Source organism: Chiloscyllium plagiosum, chromosome 28, assembly GCF_004010195.1.
Source record: "Chiloscyllium plagiosum isolate BGI_BamShark_2017 chromosome 28, ASM401019v2, whole genome shotgun sequence".
Taxonomy (NCBI): Eukaryota; Metazoa; Chordata; class Chondrichthyes; order Orectolobiformes; family Hemiscylliidae; genus Chiloscyllium; species Chiloscyllium plagiosum.
This window is the reverse complement of record NC_057737.1, coordinates 2,092,000-2,112,614: the sequence shown is the minus strand read 5'-3', so window position 1 is coordinate 2,112,614 and position 20,615 is coordinate 2,092,000. Positions and strand designations below refer to the sequence as shown.

General features: G+C 40.7%; 1 protein-coding gene across 1 annotated transcript in view; it reads left to right on the top strand.

The window, feature by feature from the left end:
- The window catches only part of crk (v-crk avian sarcoma virus CT10 oncogene homolog), a 41,142-nt gene extending 21,300 nt beyond the window's left edge, over window positions 1–19,842 (top strand). The window contains exon 2 of the mRNA XM_043718085.1: window positions 14,249–19,842. Within this exon, the coding sequence (XP_043574020.1) occupies window positions 14,249–14,386 (138 nt within the window). The 3' untranslated portion in view covers window positions 14,387–19,842. The remainder of the gene's footprint in view (window positions 1–14,248) is intronic.
- Window positions 19,843–20,615: the final 773 nt, after the last annotated feature.

The window sequence follows — 20,615 nt, the reverse complement described above, 5'->3', positions numbered from 1 at the left end:
ACCTTGTATAGATGTTCCTCTTCCTCTTTTTGCAGTTCTGGTGTGCTGCAGTGTGTTGTGGCCCTCTTTGAATAGTGTCTTGATGCAACTTCGTTTGTGTGTGTTGGGGTGGTTGCTTTCATAGTTCAGGACTTGGTCTGTGTGTGTGGCTTTCCTGTATACCTTTGTGGTGAATTCTCTGTTCGGTGTTCTCTATACCATCACGGCTAGGAATGGGAGTTGGTTATCCTCCTCTTCTTCTCTCGTGAATCGGATTCCTGTGAGTGTGGCGTTGATGATCCGGTGTGTTTTCTCTCTTTCTGTGTTTTTAATTATTACAAAGGTGTTATCAACATATCTGACCCAGAGTTTGGGTTAAATTTGTGGTAAAACTGTTTGTTCTAACCTTTGCATTACTGCTTCTGCTCTGAGTCCAGAGATCGGTGAGCCCATGGGTGTTCTGTTGGCGATCTGGTAAGGTTACCAGTTTTTATTTTAGTAGTTCCTTTGGGAACTTACTGGGGAAAGCCATAATAGCCATGTCTCTGGCACTGAGCCTGGCTCGTGGTTCAGAAGGGAAGGGGAAGAGCTACCAATCAAGCGAAAGGAGTTGTTGAATGGGCAGGAATGGAATGCAGAGTGTATGTCAGGAAGGATACACAGTTGATGGGGCAAAGGGGTTGGGTTAAAGTGTGTCTGTTTCAATGCAAGGAGTGTCAGGATTAAGTGATGACCTTAGAGCCTGGATCAGTATTTGAAACTACGATGTGATGGCCATAACGGAGACATGGATTTCACAGGGTAGGAATGGTTGGTGGATGTTCCAGGATTTAGATCTTTTTAAAAGAACGGCGTGGGGGGGAGGCAAAAGAGGAGGGGGAGTATCATTGTTAGAGAGAGCAATCACAGCTGCAGAAAAGGTGGTGGTTGAGGAGGTTCATCTACTGAAATAGTATGGGTAGAAGTCAGTAACAGGAAAAGAATAGTCATTTTATTGGGTGTTTTCTATAGATACCCCCAATAGCAGCAGAGTTGAAGAACAGATTGGACAGAAGATCTTGGAAAGGTGCAGATGTAACAGTTGTTATGGTGACTTCAACATCCCCAGTATTGATTGGGACCTCCATATGGTATGGTGGTCTGGATGGAGCCAATTTTTGTCAGGTTTGTTCAGGAGGGATTCCTGACTCGATATATAGGCTGATTGTGTTGGGCAGATGCTCAACAACAAGCCAGACCAGGTGCCAGGTCTTTCAGTGGGAGTGTGTTTCGGTGACAGTGACCACAACTGCTTCACCTCTCTATGGCTATGGAGGTGGTATCGGAGCAGACAGTATGAGGAGGGGAAATTATACTGCTATTAGACAAGAGCTGTGGAGTATAAATTGGGAACAGTTGTTCTACAGGAAAGGCATAACAGAAATGTGGAGGCAGTTTAAGGAGCACTTGTTGCAAGTGTTGGATAACTTTGTCCCATTGAGGCAGGCAAGGGATGGTAAGGTGAAGCAACATTGGATGATGAGAACAGAGGTGCTGCTTGTCAAAAGGAAGGAGGAAACTTAAGGTTGAGGAAGCAAGGACCTGGCACATCTTTAGCAGATTACTCAGTAGCTAGGAAAGAACTCCAAAATAGACTGAGGAGAGCTAGGAATGGGCTGGGGAAAAAAAAAGCCTTCGCAGGAGGGATTATAGAAAACCCAAAGGCTTTCTATAAGTACATGAGGAAGAAGAGAATGATCAGAGAGATCATTAGGGCCAATCGGGAATAGTGGAGGGAACTTATACCTGGAGTCTGAAGAGGTAGGCAGAGGCCCTAAATGAGGTTTTTGCTTCAGTATTCACTGAGGGTCCTTGTTGATAGTGAGATCCCATGGACCAGGTTAATAGGCTGAAACAGCTTGATATTAAGCAAGTGGATGTGCTGGAAATTCTGGGAAACATCAAAATAGATAAGTCCCCAGGGCCAGGCCAGATATATCCAAGGTTATGGGAAGTGAGGGATGAGATTGCTGTGCCTCTGGCTATGATCTTTGCATCTTTACTCTCCATGGGAGTTGTACCAGATGATTGGAGGGAAGCGAATGTTCCTCTATTCAAGAAAGGGAATTGAGAAATCCCTGGGAATTACAGACCAGTCAGCCTTGTGTCTGTGGTAAGCAAGGTACTGGAAAGGAATCTGAGAGTTAGGATTTGAATATTTGTAAAAACGTAGTCAGCATGGCTTTGAGAGGGAGGTAATGCCTCACAAGCATTTTGAGTTCTTTGAGGATGTGATGGGACAAGTTGGTGAAAGTTGAGCAGTGGATGTAGTGTATATGGATTTCAGTAAGGAGTTTGATAAGGTTCCCCACGCTAGGCTCGTTCAGAAAGAAGTTAGGTATAGGATACAGGGAAATTTGGCTGTATGGATGCAGAATTGGCTGGCCAAAAAAAGACAGCGTGGTAGTGGATGGAAAGTATTCTGCCTGGAGGTCAGTGACTAGTGTCCTGCAGGGCTCTGTTCTTGAGCCTCTGCTCTTTGTAGTTCTTATAAATGACTTGGACGAAGAAGTGAAAGGGTGGGTTAATAAGTTGGCCAATGACTGAAGGGTCAGTGGTGTTGGTGTCTAGGGCTGTTGCAAGCTACAACATGACATTGACAGGATGTAGAGCTGAGCTGAGAAGCAGCAGGTGGAGTTCAACCTGGCTAAATGTGAAGTGAGTTTTTTTTTTGGAAGATTGAATTTGAATGCTGAATAGTATTAAAGACAAGATTCTTGTCAATGTGGAGGAACAGAGGGATCTTGGGGTGAACATACATAGATCCCTCAAAGTTGCCACCCAAGTTGATAGGGTTGTTAAGAAGGAATATGGTGTTTTGGTTTTCATTAACAGGAGATTAAGTTTGAGCTGAGATTTTGCTGCAACTGTATAAAACTCTGAGACCACACTTGGAATATTATGTCCCATTCTGCTCGCCTCATTATAGGAAGGATGTAGATGCTTTATAGGGATTTCCAGGATGCTGCCTGGATTGGAGGGCTTGTCTTACGAAGAGAGGTTGAGTGAGCTAGAGGTGTACAAGATAATGAGAGGCATACTGTGAATAGATAGCCAGAGACTTTCCCCTCTGTCACTAGGGGTCATAATTTTAAGGTGATTGGCGGAAAGTATAGGGGAGATAACAGAGGCAGGTTCTTTACGCAGAGAGTTGTGGGTGTGAGAAATTTGCTGCCAGTAGTGGCAGTAAAGTCCGAGACACTAGGGACATTTGGACAAGCACATGGGCGACAGTAAATTGAGGGGTGTGTAGGTTAGGTTGATCTTAGATTAAGATAAATGCTCAGCACAACATTATGGGCCAAAGGGCACGTACTGTACTGCTCTAATGTTCTTCTTTGAAAGTTTAACAATAGAATTGCTGCACAAGTTGTGTTAAAGATACATTTTTTTAAAATTATGGAACAACGTCTTAACATATAGCCTTCAATGTCAGCACAATGAAAGGATTGACAAGCTTGCAACCATGTCACTTGTAAAATAGGAACCTGGAAACCTCCAGTTATAAGTGGCAATGCACATCCTGAGAGTTTGTATGTGCTACAAAAATCTGTTTTAATTTTAATTTTATCTTGATCGTTGGTTTGATATCTAATTATTTTCTTACCATATTCAGCTAACAATAAAATGTTCCTGTAAGTTCCAATGCAGGAATGTGATGTGTTAACAGGATTGGAATGTTTCCTATTGCATTGTCTTTATAAAGAGCACCAAATTTTTCTAGGCTTACAAAGTGCGTCCGTCAGAAATGTTGTTTACAATGTCAGGTTTTTGAAAATCTTTGCACTAGTTGCCTCCTTGTGCTAGAGATGTTGACTCTTTGCTGGAGTGGAGTTGCATAATAGACTTGAGAATAGAGAAATTTTCCAACTGGTAGAAAATGTCAAGAAGCGTAAGGAAAAAGATTGGGATTTACTTGAGAAGCCTGCTGGAAATTACACCCTTCTTTTCCTGGAGTCGTTACAAAAGTTTATAAAGTGTGCAGAATTGTCCAATTTGTCTTCTAGACCCACATTGATAGAATGGACCAGATTTCTGTACTTCATGAATTATGATTTATTACAAGTATTTGCACAGCTACAGAAACAATTGTGAACTGTTAGCATATAACTAATTAAAACACTGATCATCTTTTATAGAATTTCTTGCATATACTTACCTGTACATGCACAAACACTGGTGTTGTGGATGGATGGAAAATTTGTGAAGGCAATCGGTTTTTGTTCATCAGGATTGTTGAGAATTCTTATGCTGGTCAGAATGTTGCATCATGGTCATCCTCCAGATTTTTCCACTGGTTTGCAAGAAGCACAGCTGGTTCACTTAAAAAGTTTCTTGACTTAACAAGTAAAAGTCACCAATTACAGCAACAAATGAAGGAATGGTAATCTGGTTTTATTAAAGCTTAAATGGCTTTTACTATAGAGAATAGAGCTCCAGAGCCTTTATCTTGTTCTCAGCCCCAAAGTGTTCAGATGCTCGAGAACCACTTCACATGCTTGTTGGCAAGCACAGGTCTCTGTCATTGATTTGTGGACGAGTGACCAGTTCTGAAACAGCTACTTATTACCAGCTGAATTTCTATTTGCACACAACCCCCTCAGCTCTAGTTTGTCTGAAACTGCATTTTTTAATCACCTTTGAACAAGCAACAGTGTAAAATTGCTTGCAATCATCCACCAGTCCTTGTTTTATAACAATTATTGTTTGGTCCATAATTAAAAGTACATGAGAAAATAACAGATTTTGCATCGGCCACAAGTAGCACAGTTAGTGTAACATTACCTTTTTGTGATTGAGTGAGTGGCTCCTGCAATCGGTATTCTTATTTATTCACTAGTCATGTGAAACTAGTCCTCTTGTGCGGTTTCCTTGTTTATCAAAGATGTTTGTAGTGCATGCTCTGGGACATGTTGAACAGATTGTGTTGGATTCTTGTTGATCCTCTGCATTTTAAGTCTCTGAAAGAAAATTGACTTATTGACACTCTTGATATCAAGGAAGAAGTAATGTAATTCCAGATTCAAGAAGATCTCAGTTTTTGATCACAAAGCTGTGCTGATCTGTGCCAGGACAGCAGAAGGAATGTTTCAGCAAACAGGATATCGGCTTGAAGGAAAACACAATGAACTTGCTTTTGGCACCTTGCTATTGATTTGAATAACTTGTTTTTGAAATATAAACTTGAGGATTGGACCAAAAGCTGGTAATAGGAAGCAGAAGAGATTAAAAGAGTGATGTGAATGCTCTGAGGGGACAAAGAAATAAAAATAAGGGCTTCTGATCACCGATGCCTGGAATAAATGACTACAGGGTTTTATGGCCGACTCCTGACAAGTGAAATCCAGATGCAAAAATAATTAGACTTCATGCATGGATCAATTTGGAATCACATTCCAGTCACTCATAGAATTCCTGGTTAAGTTAGGATGCTTAAAGGGGTGGTTTCATGTTAGAGTTGAAATATCATTGGTTAGACTCCTATTCATAGTAGTGTTGCATCGAGAACTGCTTCATTTCAATCTTTTTTTTGTTGCTGTTGCAATGAATTATTTTTAAGTGCAATTGCCATCACGCTTGGAATGCTTACATGCAACATGTTTCAGTGTGATGCTTTTTTCATGTTTAATTGACAGAGGACATATTTTGCTTAAGGAAGAGAAATTAATCTGAGCAGGTGTTGAGGACTGGATGAAGAGAACTGATTGTGGGTGAAGTTGAAGAAATAGTTTGTGGAGAATTTAGAGGAGGAAGATAACAGATCAAGCTTTGGATTCAAAACAATTTATCTAAGCCAGGAATGGCTGTCTCTATCATGTCAACGGAGGAGGAGATGTGTAGTTGATTAGAATTATGACTATTGTAGACCTTAAGGTTCGCTAGTGTGTTTTTGTAGATAAATTCAGGACTTTGAAATAGAAATAAAAACAGAAACTGCTAAAAAGGCTCAGCAGGCTGTGGAGCAGTGTGCTATAGGAAAGGTTGTCCAGGGACTGCTGGTGAGTTTGACCTGGGTGTGGATCAGGGTGTTGCAGATGGAATGGTCCCATCAGAATGTTGAAAAGGGAGGGCATGGGAAGACTCACTTGCTGTTGAGCAGGATTCTGTCTTTTGTTTTACTTTGCAAATGTTTTGGGGTCTGAGCAGCAGCTACTTCCGGAATTGGAAATAATGCTGCTATCTGCGTAAATCCACCAGTTGCCACATGCAGAATGTCAGCCATCACGAGGCTTGTGGGGGTGGGGGAAGACAAGGGAAGCTGCAGATGAAGGTGGGGTTGGGGGACACCGGGGTGGAAACCCTTCTTCAGGGCTGGAGTTGGGGGGAGGTAGTGATAGGTGAATACAGATAGAAGGTACGGCCTGATTGGTAGCTGGAAGGAAGGGTTGGTCAGAAGAATGGAAGAGGATTGAGGGTGGAACTGGAGCCCCTCCTCCTCCTTTCCATTCCTCTGACCAACCCTTCCTTCCAGCTACCAACCGGATTAATTCCTCCCAACAACCAATCAGGCCATACCCTCTACCTGCGTTCACTTATCACTACCTCGCCCAACTCCAGCCCTGAAGAAGGGTTTCTCCCTGAAAGATTGACTTCACCTCCTGACGCTGCCTGGCATGCTGTGTTCTTCCAGCCTCTTGCTTTGTCTGCCTTGGATTCCAGCATCTCCAGTTTTTTTTGTCTCAACATCTATTTCATTTTGCTCTACAATGGTTAGAAACCTACTGGTACTAAACTTTCCCTGCCCAAGCAATTACCATGTAGCTGCCTCTTGAATGGTTTAGATCTATATATATTGACAGTTTGATTTTTTTTTAGAATAGCTCTTGGTAATGATTGCTGTTTTTATTCTTGGATCATGTTGTGTGCTATTTAGTGACAACACAATCCAAAGTTCAGAGGTCAATAGTAGCAGCAAACTCAAAGTAAGCTTGCAAGATTCTGACAGACTAATGTTTCCTGGTTAGCTTTGAGTTATCGCTGTTTGCTGTTGTTAGACCTTTTTATGGCTGAATTTGGTTTTACAATATATAAAACCAGTTTTAAGTGAATTGCTTGTAAACTCTGGTTATGAAATTTCACCTGTGAGGAATTTGTATTTTTCTCTATTTGACTTTCAGGCCTTGGCCTTATTTGTCCTAGATGGCACAATATCTAGAATAAGGAATCCTATAATTGAGGAATGAGGAATCATTTACGTAGCTCTTTATCACAGAGGACTGTCAAGGCTGGGTCATTAAGGGTGTATCTTCATGGCTGACAGACTTTTAATCAGTAAGGTAATTAGGGGCTGTAGATCAAAGGCAGGAAAGTGGAGTTAAGGATTATATCCGTGTTTTGAAAAAATCAATTTTGTCTTAAATTTTTTTGTCCTTCTTTCTGCCTGCTTTCCTTAAACATTTTTTACTTGACTTTGAGGTGAAAAAGGAGCCCTGTTTGAAGTGTTACTGCAGGGAGACCTGCTCAGATCAAATGTGTAATGAAAGACACCGTATTAACCACTGTAACTGCCATGTATTGATTGGGTTAAAAACCAGTCATATATAGTTTCAGTTGTTTCAATTTTTTTTTGAACTAGGAAAGTTTGTGACCGAATGCTCAAAGGAGAACTGGAACCAATCATTAAATGCTGGCATTTTATTCTGAAGAAGCCTCATATTGGACTTGAAACATTAACTTCAATTCTCTGTATGTCCACAGATGCTGCCAGACCTGAGCTTCTCTAACATGCTGTTTGTTTGTCTCATGTTAGATAGTGGTTTTAAACCTCCTTTTTTTTGGTTCTGGAATTTTTTTCCAGATGAATATTTTGTGGCTTAACTGGTTCATGTCACAACTCTGAAATCATTTGGATAGTTTGTGTGTATTGAGAAAATACAAATTATTTTGCTGTTACAGCTGTTCACTACTTATTCTTAGCCCTGAATACAGCTGGGAGTTGGTGCCCAACTTGTGGTTTCGCATGATATTTTGATTTTGTGTGCAAATTGTTATTTTTGCAGATAAAAACCAATTTAACTGTAATTGGCCATGCATTGTTTTCTTTTTCAAACAATGTTGGCTCCTCCTCTGTTATGGTCTCCGCTATATCACCATAACTGAAATTTGGCTTGATCACACTTATTTATGAATTAGCGTGGTAGGCATACACTGGCACCTGGGGATGAGGCTGCAGATTTAGTTTACCATGGAAGTTTAATTTTTAACTTTTAATGAACTTCACTTATGGAATGTGGTTGTCGATGGCTGCATTTATTGTGCATCCATACCTTCTCTTGTCATGTATTTGGCAGACCCACTGTGTCATTAGGGATGGAGTTCCAGGCTTTTGACCCAGTGATACCGAAGGAGCGGTGATGTTTCTAAATCAGGATGCTGAATAGCTAGGAGAGAAACTTGGGAGGGTGATGCTTTTATTCATCTGCTGTCCTTGTCTTTCCGATTGGTAGTGGTCATGAGTGCTGCAGATGCTGTCTGGCAAGGCTTGATGAATTTCTGCACTGCATCTTTACAGTTAGTAGTGTGCAGTGCTACAAAGCATCAGTGCTGCAGTGAAACGTTGACTTTTTAATGTAAATTTATGGATTGGGTGTTGCTTTGTCCTGAATGGTATCAAGCTTCTTGTGTTGGAACTGCACTCATCTAGGCAAGTGAAGAGTGCAGTGGGTTCTCCTATGATGTCATAATTGCGTTCCTGTGAAACCTTACTTAATGTAAATAATGGGATCTTTGGGAAAAGGTGTGGGAAAAAAAAATATGACCACTCAAAATTCACCCAATTGGCTAACACAGTGTAGTGCAGCCTGAATGAAGGTTAAAATTATATTTATCAATGAAACAAAAGTAAATTTAACACCATACATTTAAAAACTAGAAGAGAGCTACTCTGTACAGTACCCCTTCACAGAAAGCTGCTTTGTCGACAGCTGATACAGGTACATGCGCAGGACAGCACAAAGACTGACACTGACATCGTGCACATGCAGCATGGCAGAGATTTTGGTGCATGTGTGGACCAAAGCATGTGAACTGATTTTACTCTTTCCCCACCCCCCCTTGAATTGCACTATTGAGAACAAATAATTCCTCAAAAATAATGTTCCCTAATTCTTCAGTGACATTATAACCAAATCATGCTGCTGAAACGTACATTATCCCAGAATTAACTGTATTCCATCACACTCCTGAGTTCACAAAATCTCAATTGTTTAACACAGAAGGAGGCAATTCAGCCTCTTGTCCCTGCACTGTCTCTCCAATGAGCATTGTTACCTGTGCCGATCACTTTCTTGCTCCCCCATATTTTTGCACACTTTCTAACCAAGTAATTATATTAAAATACTCTTGAATGCCTAAGTTGAACCTACCCCCACTGTTTCAGGCAATGCATTCCAGTCCCTGACTAGTTTGTGTGTTTTATCTTGCATCGCACTTGCTTATGCTGTCTTATTCTTCCTTTTTTTATGAGCAGGAATGTAGGGGGGGTTGAGACCAGGGCTCGTCCTCTCCCATCCACTTTCTTTCTCTTTTTAAGACTGGAAATTGGTGGATGAAGGAGGAGGCTCTGTCAGCAGCCAGACACAGTTCAGCCCTAGCATGGGATCTCCTGGCGAGCGAGGAACAGGTCTGGGCTGACTGTCCCCTGCCTGGACTTGCAGACTAGGCCAAGGCTGTGGTTCCCTGAAGGTGGAGAAAGGTGGTCTTGGCCCAGAGTGGCAACCTTGTCCCCGTGTGAGTTTGTCTTTGTCCAGGTATTCCATCAGCCTAGCAGGTAGTCTCATCCAGGAGTGACAGTCATCTTTGGTGGAGGCTTCCAGTCTAGTATTCAGTGGCCCAATGTGGCAGTCTTGTCCCAACTGCATCTTCAGGGTATTCTATCATTCCTAACTTCAGGAGTAATGAACTGAACTGTGATTAACTTTGTCTTGATTTTACTTTTGCTTTATTATGCATGAATTCTGTCATTGATGTAGGTGCCATGGTGGAGTGACTTATAAAGCTTATCACTGTATTTTTCACATAAAAGTACATGTGACAAATTTCTATTGTATCCTGTCTAGTCCTGCTCATGATTTTGAAACCCTCCCCTCAGCGGCTTCCTCTCATCACTGCAGTTTCTCATCCCTTTAACCATCCTTGTAAATGCTTCCTTGCCCTCGCACGGCTTCATAACCTTCAAGTGTTGTACCCACAACCGTACACACTGCTTCAGCTCAGGGCTAACAAGCATCTTGTGCAAGTTCAACAATCTCCTCTGTTTTTATACTCTGTCTTTATTAATAAAGCTGAGGACATGGTATGTTTTGTGAACTGCTCTTTCTACCTGTACTGCCACCTTTTAATGATCTGTCATATTGGAGATTATATTGTCAAGCAGATGTAGGGCCCAAGTGTTACTTGCCACCTATCAGCCATTCAATGAAAAATGCATGAGGGCATGTAAGGACCAACACTGGGGGCACCAACAAATGAGGGGTAAACCTGGTGAAGCTACATACAGGACTAAATGATTCCACAGCCAAAGGATCTGATCATAATTCTGTTTTGCAGTCCTGCCACATCAAATTATGAATGTTGGTAGAAAGCTCCAGCAATATTCCCATCTTCACAAATGGCGGAGCTAGCACATCAATGTAAAAGATAATACTGTTGCAAATGCTTCAGATAGCAATGCTGGGTGGGTGAGTCAAATTAGCTATCTCCTGAGGTAGCTATCATGAAAGATGCCAGTCTTCCACCAATCTAAATGACTTCATATGTTATTGAGAAACAGCTGGAAGTACTGGATGCTGCAACGGCTATGGGGCCTGACATTCTAGTAATACCTGTAGTCCTGAAGACTTGTGCTCAAGAGCTTGCAGCACTCCTAGCCAAGCTATCCCAGTACTGCTTCCATCTACCTGACAATATGGAAAATTGTACAGTGTACACAAAGCAGAGCAAATCCAACCTAGCCAATTACCACCCCATCAATCCACTCCGTATCATCACTAAAGTGATAAGGTGTCATCAACAGTGCTGTCGAGCAGCATTGCTTGCTCATGTTCGGTTTGGGTTCTGCCAGTGCCACACCTTTAATAATAGCCTTAGTTCAAACATGGATAAAAGAGCTGAATTCCAGAAGTGAGGTGCGAGAGTGCCCTTGACATCAAGGTTGCATTTGACTGTAGCTTTGCGACATACTTGTGAAATGAGTCAATGGGAATTTGGCATGGGGAGCACCAGACTCTTCTGGTTAGTTAGACCTCGCACAAAGGCGGTTGTGGTGGTTGGAGGTCTGTCATCTTGGCGTCACAATATCCCTGCAGGAATTAGTCAGGATAGTGTCCTCAACCCAACCACCTTCAGCTGCTTCATCAATGACCTTCCCTCCATCGTAAGGTCAGAAGTGGGGGTGTTCACCAATTGATTTGCATAACGTTCAGCACCATTTGCGGTGACTCAGATACTGAAGTCCATGTTCAAATGCAACAAATCTAGACAATATCAAAGTTATCGCACAAAGCAAAATACCAATATTGTGTAGCACCACCACTTTCCAAATACCCAAATATTGAAAAATTTCCCTTTGTGTCTAACCTTTAGGTTTGACTTGAGTGCTGCTTCCCAGTCTGTCCTGTGAACTGAAGACTTGCATGAATACTCCAAAAGCTGAACAATTAAGTTTTCTCAGTCCTTCAATAACCTGCCAGTTTCTCATCAAACTCTGTTTTGGTCTGAAAGTTTCACAAGCTTACCTTTTACACAAAGTTTTCCCTGAACTGGCCTGTACTTGTTGACTATATTCACCTCTGATCCAAGTTTAGCCTCTTTCAAAAGGGCCTGTAAAGGTTTCAATCTTTGGGATTTCTAAACTATAAAATTAATCCTTGATCCTTTCTAAACCAAAGGCAATCTAATTCATTGAATATTTACATCCTGGGGTTCATAACAATCTTCAAGCACCACTGCAGTGTTAGCTGAAGTCTCGTGATCTCTGACACTGATATGGGCACTGTCCTGGAAAGGATTCTGACCTTAGTTACTTTTGTCAAGGGCTTAAATAAGCCATTACCCATGTACCACTAGTTTAAACTCCACACTTTTAAAATGGTTTATATATAAAAATATCTTATTAATAAATCTCACCACTTTTTGTCAAATCAATGGTGACCACTTCAGACTGAAGATTATCTATCTGCAGGTTTGATCTCCTGGATGGTGGTCACCTGAAGTGGAATTGGGACGTTGAAACAAATTAGTGTAAAGAGGGAGGGAGTTCTTGTGATTGGCATGAAAAGTGTAATCTTCGTCAGTATTTGTTTTGTTGTATGCTAGGGATGTACTTAACAGATTCCTTAATTTCCTCCTCCAACTTTGCCCCAACAAAATCAGTATTCCAACTTTCTCAACTTTGTTCAAATCAGCAGGGCGGTTTCTGTGATGGCTCCCTTGTTTGTAGAATGACTCATCCCTTGACATAGTTGTGGCTGATAGGAGGATTCAGCCCTTCTCTGGATGTGTAAGGGCATAGTAAAAGCCAGGTGATATATCAGTCTGAACCTGCCGAATTTCAAATGAGTGACTTTGTTTGAAAGAATGTTGCTAGATAGGATTGCTCTCTATATTAGATCTTTTGAGTTCTGCTTACTCAGATTGTTAGATATGAAGATTGCTGGATTCCATTCATTTGGTTCTAAGGGCTCCGACTAAAGTCGTGCAGCTTTCTCCTCCTGGTATTCACATGCTTGTTCTTCTCTAGGGAGTAACTAAATGGAACTCTGGTAAAAATCATTCTTCTCTCTTTCGATAAGGGGTATAGACACCAAATGTAAAGCCCTTTTGTTGTGGACTAACTTGGCTGAAGTTTTAGAAAACTTACTGCTGGCTGGGAATCAGACTTTGGATCATTTTGATCTGTGTAGTTCAGGCCCATGTGTACCTGCTGACCTGTGGGAAAAGTTGTATTTTGTACCTCATACAATTTACAAAACAACCTTCTTTACTTTGTCTCCCTGTGGATTCAGATTTATTTCAGATTTTTCCCTAGATTTGGTGTGAATCATTCCTGTAAACTCTATTTTTAAAAGCCTCAACCAATCTTTCTTGTGACTAACAGTATTTTCTAAAGGGGAGAAACTTTGGAAATCTGAAGCACAAGGGGACTTGGGAGTTCTCGTTCAAGATTCTCTAGATTTAATTTGCAAGTTAACTTGGCAGTTAGCAAGACCAATACAATGTTAGCATTCATTTTCAAGAGGGCTAGAATGCAACAGCAAAGATCTACTGCTGAAGCTGAGTGTCTCTGGTCAGACTGCATTTGCAGGATACTAAGAGGCCTGGATAGAGCTGACATGGAGAAAATATTTCCACTTTGAGAAGAAACCAGGACCTGGGACGACAGCCTCTGGGTGAATAGATGACCCTTTAAAACTGAGATGAGGATTTTCTTCAGTCAGATGGCGCTGACTCTGTGGAACTCAGTGCTGAAGATGGCTGAGCTGGCCAAGTCGTTGAGTGGATTTAGGACCAGTTCTTGATTCTTAGGAAATTAAGGGGAGGTGGCAGGACAATGCGATTTAGAAGTATCAGCTGTGAACAAATAGCATGACAGACTCAATGGGTTGAATGGCCTAATTCTGTTCCTGTGTCTTATAGTGCCTAAGTAAACTAAAGGCACCTGTCTGAAGTTCTGCAGTGATTGTTCAGGCTGTCCTTTTCCAAGAAACCTTTCTAAAACACTGTTGTGATTAGTGCTGGTTTTGGCATTGCTCCATAGTTGGTTGTATATGTGTTGCACGTTCCATTAATAATAATAATAAAGTTGGATGTCGACAGTTTTGATGGATTTTGGGATGTGGGACTCAAAGTCTGCTCAAGATCAAGCAGGCACTCTAAAATACCCCTGGGAATTGTCAATGTTCTAATCACAGCTGAATAGTGAGGGGGTGGGTGGGGAAGCACCATGTCACCCCCAGCTGTTACTGCTGTTTAACAGGGCGTGAAAACATTTTTGATATCACGCCTGTCATGCATGCCTCTTTCAGTTCTTCCCTATGATGACTTTACTGTGAAACCTCAAATTCACTGATTTTGTTGATGGGCATAGCATTTGTGTTAAAGATTCTTGGGATAACGGTAATATACACTCGGTCTTCTATGGAATTGTTGTATTGCACCATATTGATAATGACTTGTTTAAATTATATTAATATTGTCTGGTGTTGTGACCCTGTTTTGTTTTTCTCTGTAGGTTGGTGACCTAGTGAAGGTGACCAAGATCAATGTGAATGGCCAATGGGAAGGAGAATGCAATGGTAAACATGGTCACTTCCCTTTCACCCACGTTCGACTCCTGGATCAACAGAACCCTGAGGAGGACCTAAGCTGAGTGCGCTTGTTTTTAAAAACAATGATTTGAATTACAAATGGGAACAAGTTTTCTCTAGTTCACTTTCTCCCCTGAAGACTTTGGCCCTTTGACGTTTACAGTAACCCAGAAAGATAACAGCTGGCTCTGAGTCTGCAGCCTGCAGATCCCAGTGAAGAACTGTGCTGGTAGATATTTTAATGTCACTTCTCATCTGACTTAATGATTTTGTTCATCAGTGCTTGCGTTTATGGCACACAATGTGATGTACAGCTTTCTCCATATCTAGCCTGCTCCAGAGCAGCCAGTTAGAGAGCTGGTCTAACTCTAGTTGACACTAATTGATGTCCACACAAGTATTGGTTGGATACTGTGGTCAGATGTGTTGAGAATATGTTTAAAAACAACTCTCTTCAGTGGCCAAGTGAATAGCAACGCCCCCTTTTTTTGTTTTTGCAACACCAACCCATTCAGATCAGAGGCCTGGTTCCATCTTTGTTCTGCATTGAGTTAGCAGGAATTCAGTTAGAGTCCTGAACCAGAGGATTAGGTGTAAGAGATATGTAGCATATGTGGACTTGAACAAGGACAGGATTTACATCTGCTGTGATGCCATCTGTGGTTGAACAGCCTGCTCATCCTATACATGGCAAAAGCCCATTTTGGGTGAGCATTGAAGGTTGGGGATTGTTCCCTACACCTGCACCAATCAACAGCAGAAGAGAGGTTCAAGTTTAATAATTCTGTTTGTTACATGTCCTCACACATTATCTTTACTGTTCGTTGTTGTAAATACTAAACACTACTGATTGGGAATATATCTTACTAATTTTGGATGATTTCAGGTACTTTAATAAGCCAATGAATATGTTCTACAGTTTCAACACACAAATGTTTTTAAGGTAACACATTCAGAGAGACACTACACTTGTATGGGCAACTGACCTACCTAGTCTACAGATGGACCATCAGCTGTACAATGCATGGAAACAACTCTTGCCTTATTGGTTTTGGAGGACTCAAATCACAGAAGTGGTGCTTTTAAAGTTTCATCATGAGGCCAAGTCCAATGTCAAATGAAATACTACTTTCTCCAGTTGCAGCCTTCTCCCAGGCCTCGCAATTTGACAAAAATAAAATTCTGAAGAGGCCAGGTCTTTATAAGAAATGTAATCATGTATTTTAAGTGCTGTCATGCCTGGGAGAACGGCAAAATGAAACACTAAGTACGTTAACACTAAATGAGGAGAGGGTCAACAAATTTCAGCCGTGAGTTTTCTCCAAATGATGTAGAAACTGTCCACCAAGGTGACCAAGAGCAGTGAATTTCAAGTTGGTGTTTGAGTTCACTGGCGGATCTGTGCCTAATGTTGAATATTTAGGTATGCTTGAACATTGACATTGCGGGACAGTTATTGAACAATGAAAGTGCTCTGCAGATCTATAACTTAGACTGTTTAGGGACTAAATCCCTTGTCTTCCTATCTTTGGTGTGAATAAAATTACGTTACTCTTCAAACAAGTATAATTTCTACATGTGAAAAATCAACTTGATAGTACAAGAAGATATAAAGAAAAGCTAAATATTGAGAAACATTCTTCTGAACTGACTGGGTGTTCAATGTTTTACTGATGTTAAGTTAACTTACATCATAGTCAAATATCATTTTGCAGTTGTGCTCTAATTTGCAAAATATTTCTCCCTAAGTCCAGTTCTCGTCTGCCTTCTAATTCTTGTTCTGATTTCAGATTGTAATTTTTTTTTGTTTTGTGACTTGGAACTGTAGCAACATCAGGACGTGGATGTTTCAGAAAGTACCATGGAGAAATAGCATGTGGGTGGGATCCGGGTTGGCTGCCTTCTGAGTTTGGTCCCCTGGGAAAGGCTTCAAGTGTTAATTGAGAGGGTGGGAGAGACCATTCCTTTCAATGGCATCTAGCTAGCAACCATTGTAAAATGTAACTTCAATTATTGCCATTTGAATCCTATTCTGCTCGTATCCTTGAAGCACTGGATCTCTGTGCTATCCCTCAGGAAGATGTTTTGAATATGTTTGCAGCTGTAGTTTATCTGTGTCTTTGTCATCTGTGTCAGGAGTTAAATTTAATTCAAACCATCTGTGCAGATTGCTAATGAGAGAAGTTGAACAGAAATTTAGCATGTACTTATCTCATGTCTACTATTAATTGCCTCCTGTCCTTTCACTTGGGCTTAGTAGAAGTGAGAAATTTCAGTTTCCTCATTTCTAGAAGCCATACAGATGTGCGACAAAGCTTAACATCAGTCAGAAAAATTAGAGCTACGAAGAGGGTGGCACTGATTTTTACTCACAGTAATGAATCATCTTACCTTAAAAAAAAAAGTATTTGATTTGGATTTTGATTTTAAAACAATTTTAGTATGAAAGACTGGCAAATTTGGCTTGAGGGGGGTGGCTGGATGACATCTTGGTATTCTTCAAGCTCTTTAACCTCTCTATACACTCTGGTATTCAGCTTTCCTTTATATTCCAATGTGTAAACATGACTTTTTCTGAAGTCCTTGAGGCAATGCTAAAATTGAAGTTAGTTGGTGTTTAACAAGTGCAGTTACTTACCAATGTTCCTAAATTAAGTTGTCATGCTCTTTTAAAAATCAATGGACAGTGGAACAATAGGAGTGGCCAGCACCTGTTGGAGAAAAGTTGGCCATCAGGGAACAACTGTAACCGATCAACAAAGATCGCACTTTCTGGATAAAACCTTACAGCAATGGAAGTAGAGCCAAACACTAATCACACTGTTTGGTTGCTTGCCTCAGTCTCAGTAACTCTTTGCTCAACCATATTGATTAATGTGGACTTTGTTTCCTGATGGTCACTCTGCTCATCCCAGCTGTAATAATGCACAGCCTGGAGCTCTAATGCATCCGTGCCAATCGGTATTTTAATCATGTATTAATTCATCATGGGCCCTTGGCACAGTCTCAGCCATGTCATGATTAAACCTTCACCCTAAATTAACACACTTGTTATGTAATGCTTGTGTGAATAGTATAGTATTTGATAGTTAAGGACATTGAAGCTACCTCTGTGATGGGAGAGGTGGTGTTGATCACTTGAGCCGGGTCTCTGAGCTTGCTCGATGGTTTTCATTTTTCTGTGCTACTCCATTGTGTGCTACGATGTTGCTTCAGTTGCCATTCAGCAATTTTTGTGCCAGTTAAAGTTCCTCTGCCAAATCATTACTGCAATCTGGATAACCCATCCTTCTGTGCTACTTTTAAATCACTATGTACTGAACTGTGCACCCATACACTAATTCAGCACAGACCAGGGATGGAACCTGCTCCACTCACTACATAAAGTTGCAGAACCTTTACAGCCCCAATTATTAACTTGTAAAAGAAAATAGACATTTTTAGTCCCTTCCTGGTGTTTTTAACATACTGTGGGGCAAGAAGGTAGCAAACGCACCTGGATTTCAGCTTTTATAGAATATCTTGCTACTGTGAAGTCACTAACACTCACTCCCTGCTTTTTCCAGTTTACCGTTTAAGCTCAGCACATCTTCCTGCTACTTGTAATGGGTCATTTTGGGGCCGATGGGGAAGATTCAGAATGATCCTGAGATTAATGAAGGTGAGAAGTTGATGTGCTGAGCTGCTCTTCACATTAGTTGCCATTACCCTACTAGTGCCTTTCGAAATGTCTTGTGATTAATCAATCCAATTAACCCAATCCGTTGTAACTATTGAAGTTGCTGGCTCTTGTGTTAAATCAGCCACTTGCCTAATAACCCTCTGGGCTGATTTTTTGTTTTTGGAAAAAAATCTATATTCAGGATTATGTGAACAATTTTTCATGGGTCACCTCTAAGTCTTTAAATTCGGGACTAAAGGTGAGCAGTAGTGTTTTGTACTTGGGGGCAGCTATCAAAGAATAATACAGCATCTAGTCAGTATACAAGGCATCCAGTTGTGTAGCAATAAAGATGCTCAATAACTTTTCATTTCTTCCAGTGGTGGCTTCTCTACCATGACATCTGTCACATCAGACTTTTTTTAATGGTCAAGATTACTTTTTCAGGATTTTCTGCTTGCTTCTACTTGGCCTTCATGTTAAATAGACCTGAAACTCTGTCCTTGGGTCCAATGGGCTGCTGCAGGATTCTCATGTCATCTTATTGAAATCTTTCAACTGATGAATATAATATTCTACATGTCTGTGGCCAATTTGCTTGATGTGGCAAGTGAATTGGACAACTCTAGACTGCTACCTGCCTCCATTTTGTTGCTATTTGCATTGTGGGGTAGGGAACTGTTATTTTATCTTTCTGGACTACATAGTACCTACCCATCCAATAACTTGTCTGTATCCTAATCTTTAAATTAGCTCTTATAGTATTTAAGAAAATCTTCATTTTTCTGTCAATCTAGCATTTAAAAGTTGTGAATTATGGGTTCTGAAAGTTTGGATTTGTCCTGTCTGGTAGCCTCATCACTGCAAACCGTACTGTTTGGGAAATGGCACAGCTGTTCATTGTTTAACTTTTTTTCAGCCAGTAAAAGTGATTTTTGCAGCAACGGAACTTGATACTTTAAATTTTGAAATAACCAGCTAATGGCTACAAAAGTGTTTTTCTAGCAGTGAGATTTTTAAAATTTAAATCTCTGGTGCTAACAGTCAACAGTGCTATTGCGAGTGCAGTATTAACTGCTTATGTGCATCAGACTGTGTGCTAGTTAATGGTAGTAAGCACTTTTTAACAAACAACTGTCAGTCTTGAATACTTAATATCAAACACCTTCCCAGTTGTAAAAACTTCTGATGAGTTTGCAGTGCAGATGGATATCTAAGAACAGCGCTTAATGTTAAAATATACCTAAGCAAATCACTGTCAGCAGTCATTGCTCAGGCTAATCTGCTTGGGCCTTTGTAACAGTTGGAACACTTGTGCTGAAAGTTGGCAATATAACAGTGTAACTGAGTCCAGTGGACCAGGAATGACTGCAGGTTGTGTATGCAAGTCCTCCCATTTACTGTTGGAATGATAAAATTCACTGGATTTTGCCTTTTCACAAAAGACTGGATTTGCAAAGGTCAAATGATATGACATCTGTGGAGAAAAGATTAGTTGATGCTTTGGGTTAGGTGGTAATCAGCTGATTGGAATGGGAGGATCTCTCCTTCCTCTCAGCTGCTATTAACCATTGGATGTTATTGTGGATCAATGCCTTTGTAACGCTATTTTCCTCCCCAGTATTTACAGTAACCGTCTTGTGTCTTCAGGACAAATCTAATTTGGTGATCACACTTTATAAGAACTGAACATTTACACAGGCTCACTTCGATAAGCTGATGCTCAGTTTTAATATAATTGGCTCCTTTATGTTGAAGTAATAGTCTGTTCGACTCCAACTATTCCATTCTGGCATTCATTCATTCTATTGGCTTCATATGGCCCAATGAGACCAGTTTATTTACTGAAAAATAGCCTATGGCTGCCAGCATGGATAGGGCAGATATGGCTGCCAGCATGGCAGCCATATCTGCCCTATCCATGCTGCAGATTAAGAAAAAAAAACTACATTTCTGCTCATTGTAAGGTGAATGCTGCAAATACCGGAAATCCAAAATTACTTTTTAAAAGAAAAAGATTCTGCAGAAGTTTTAACTCTATGTGCATAAGAGAAATGAGTCAAAGTTTCAGATCTGAAACTTGTTCAGAACATTTCTGATTAAGGGGTGCAGATCTTTCTAAAGAGGCTGCTAGAATTGTTGAGCTTTTTCCATCATTTTCTGTAATTATTTGAAAGTTCCTGATTGCATAAACAGCGGAAGTTTGAGCAAGTACATGGATGTTAAGTGAGATCTAGATGATCCAATGCAACATTGCTCCCCAACCCCTGCCTCCAAAACAAAAAGCAAGTACAAGTACCAAGGTTCCCAAGTGATGGACCACTGGATTGAGTGATAACTAGGGACTGTAAATGAATTTGCACCAAAGGGTCTGCATTTGAGTATGAGGGAGATAGAGCAAATTCTGCAGCAGCAAAGAGTCATGGAGTTTCTCTGCATTGCAGCAACATGTGGTTTCAGGTCACTTGGCAATAACATGCGATAGGGAGCATTTCAAAATTTTGTACAGACAAGATCTTGCTTCTGGTAGATAATTGCTGAAGCTGTGTAGCTTATAGTTTGTAATAAGGTTTCAGGGCTAGTGACTGGAACAGAATTGAGTTCTTCACACTGATTTTTAAATCATGAAC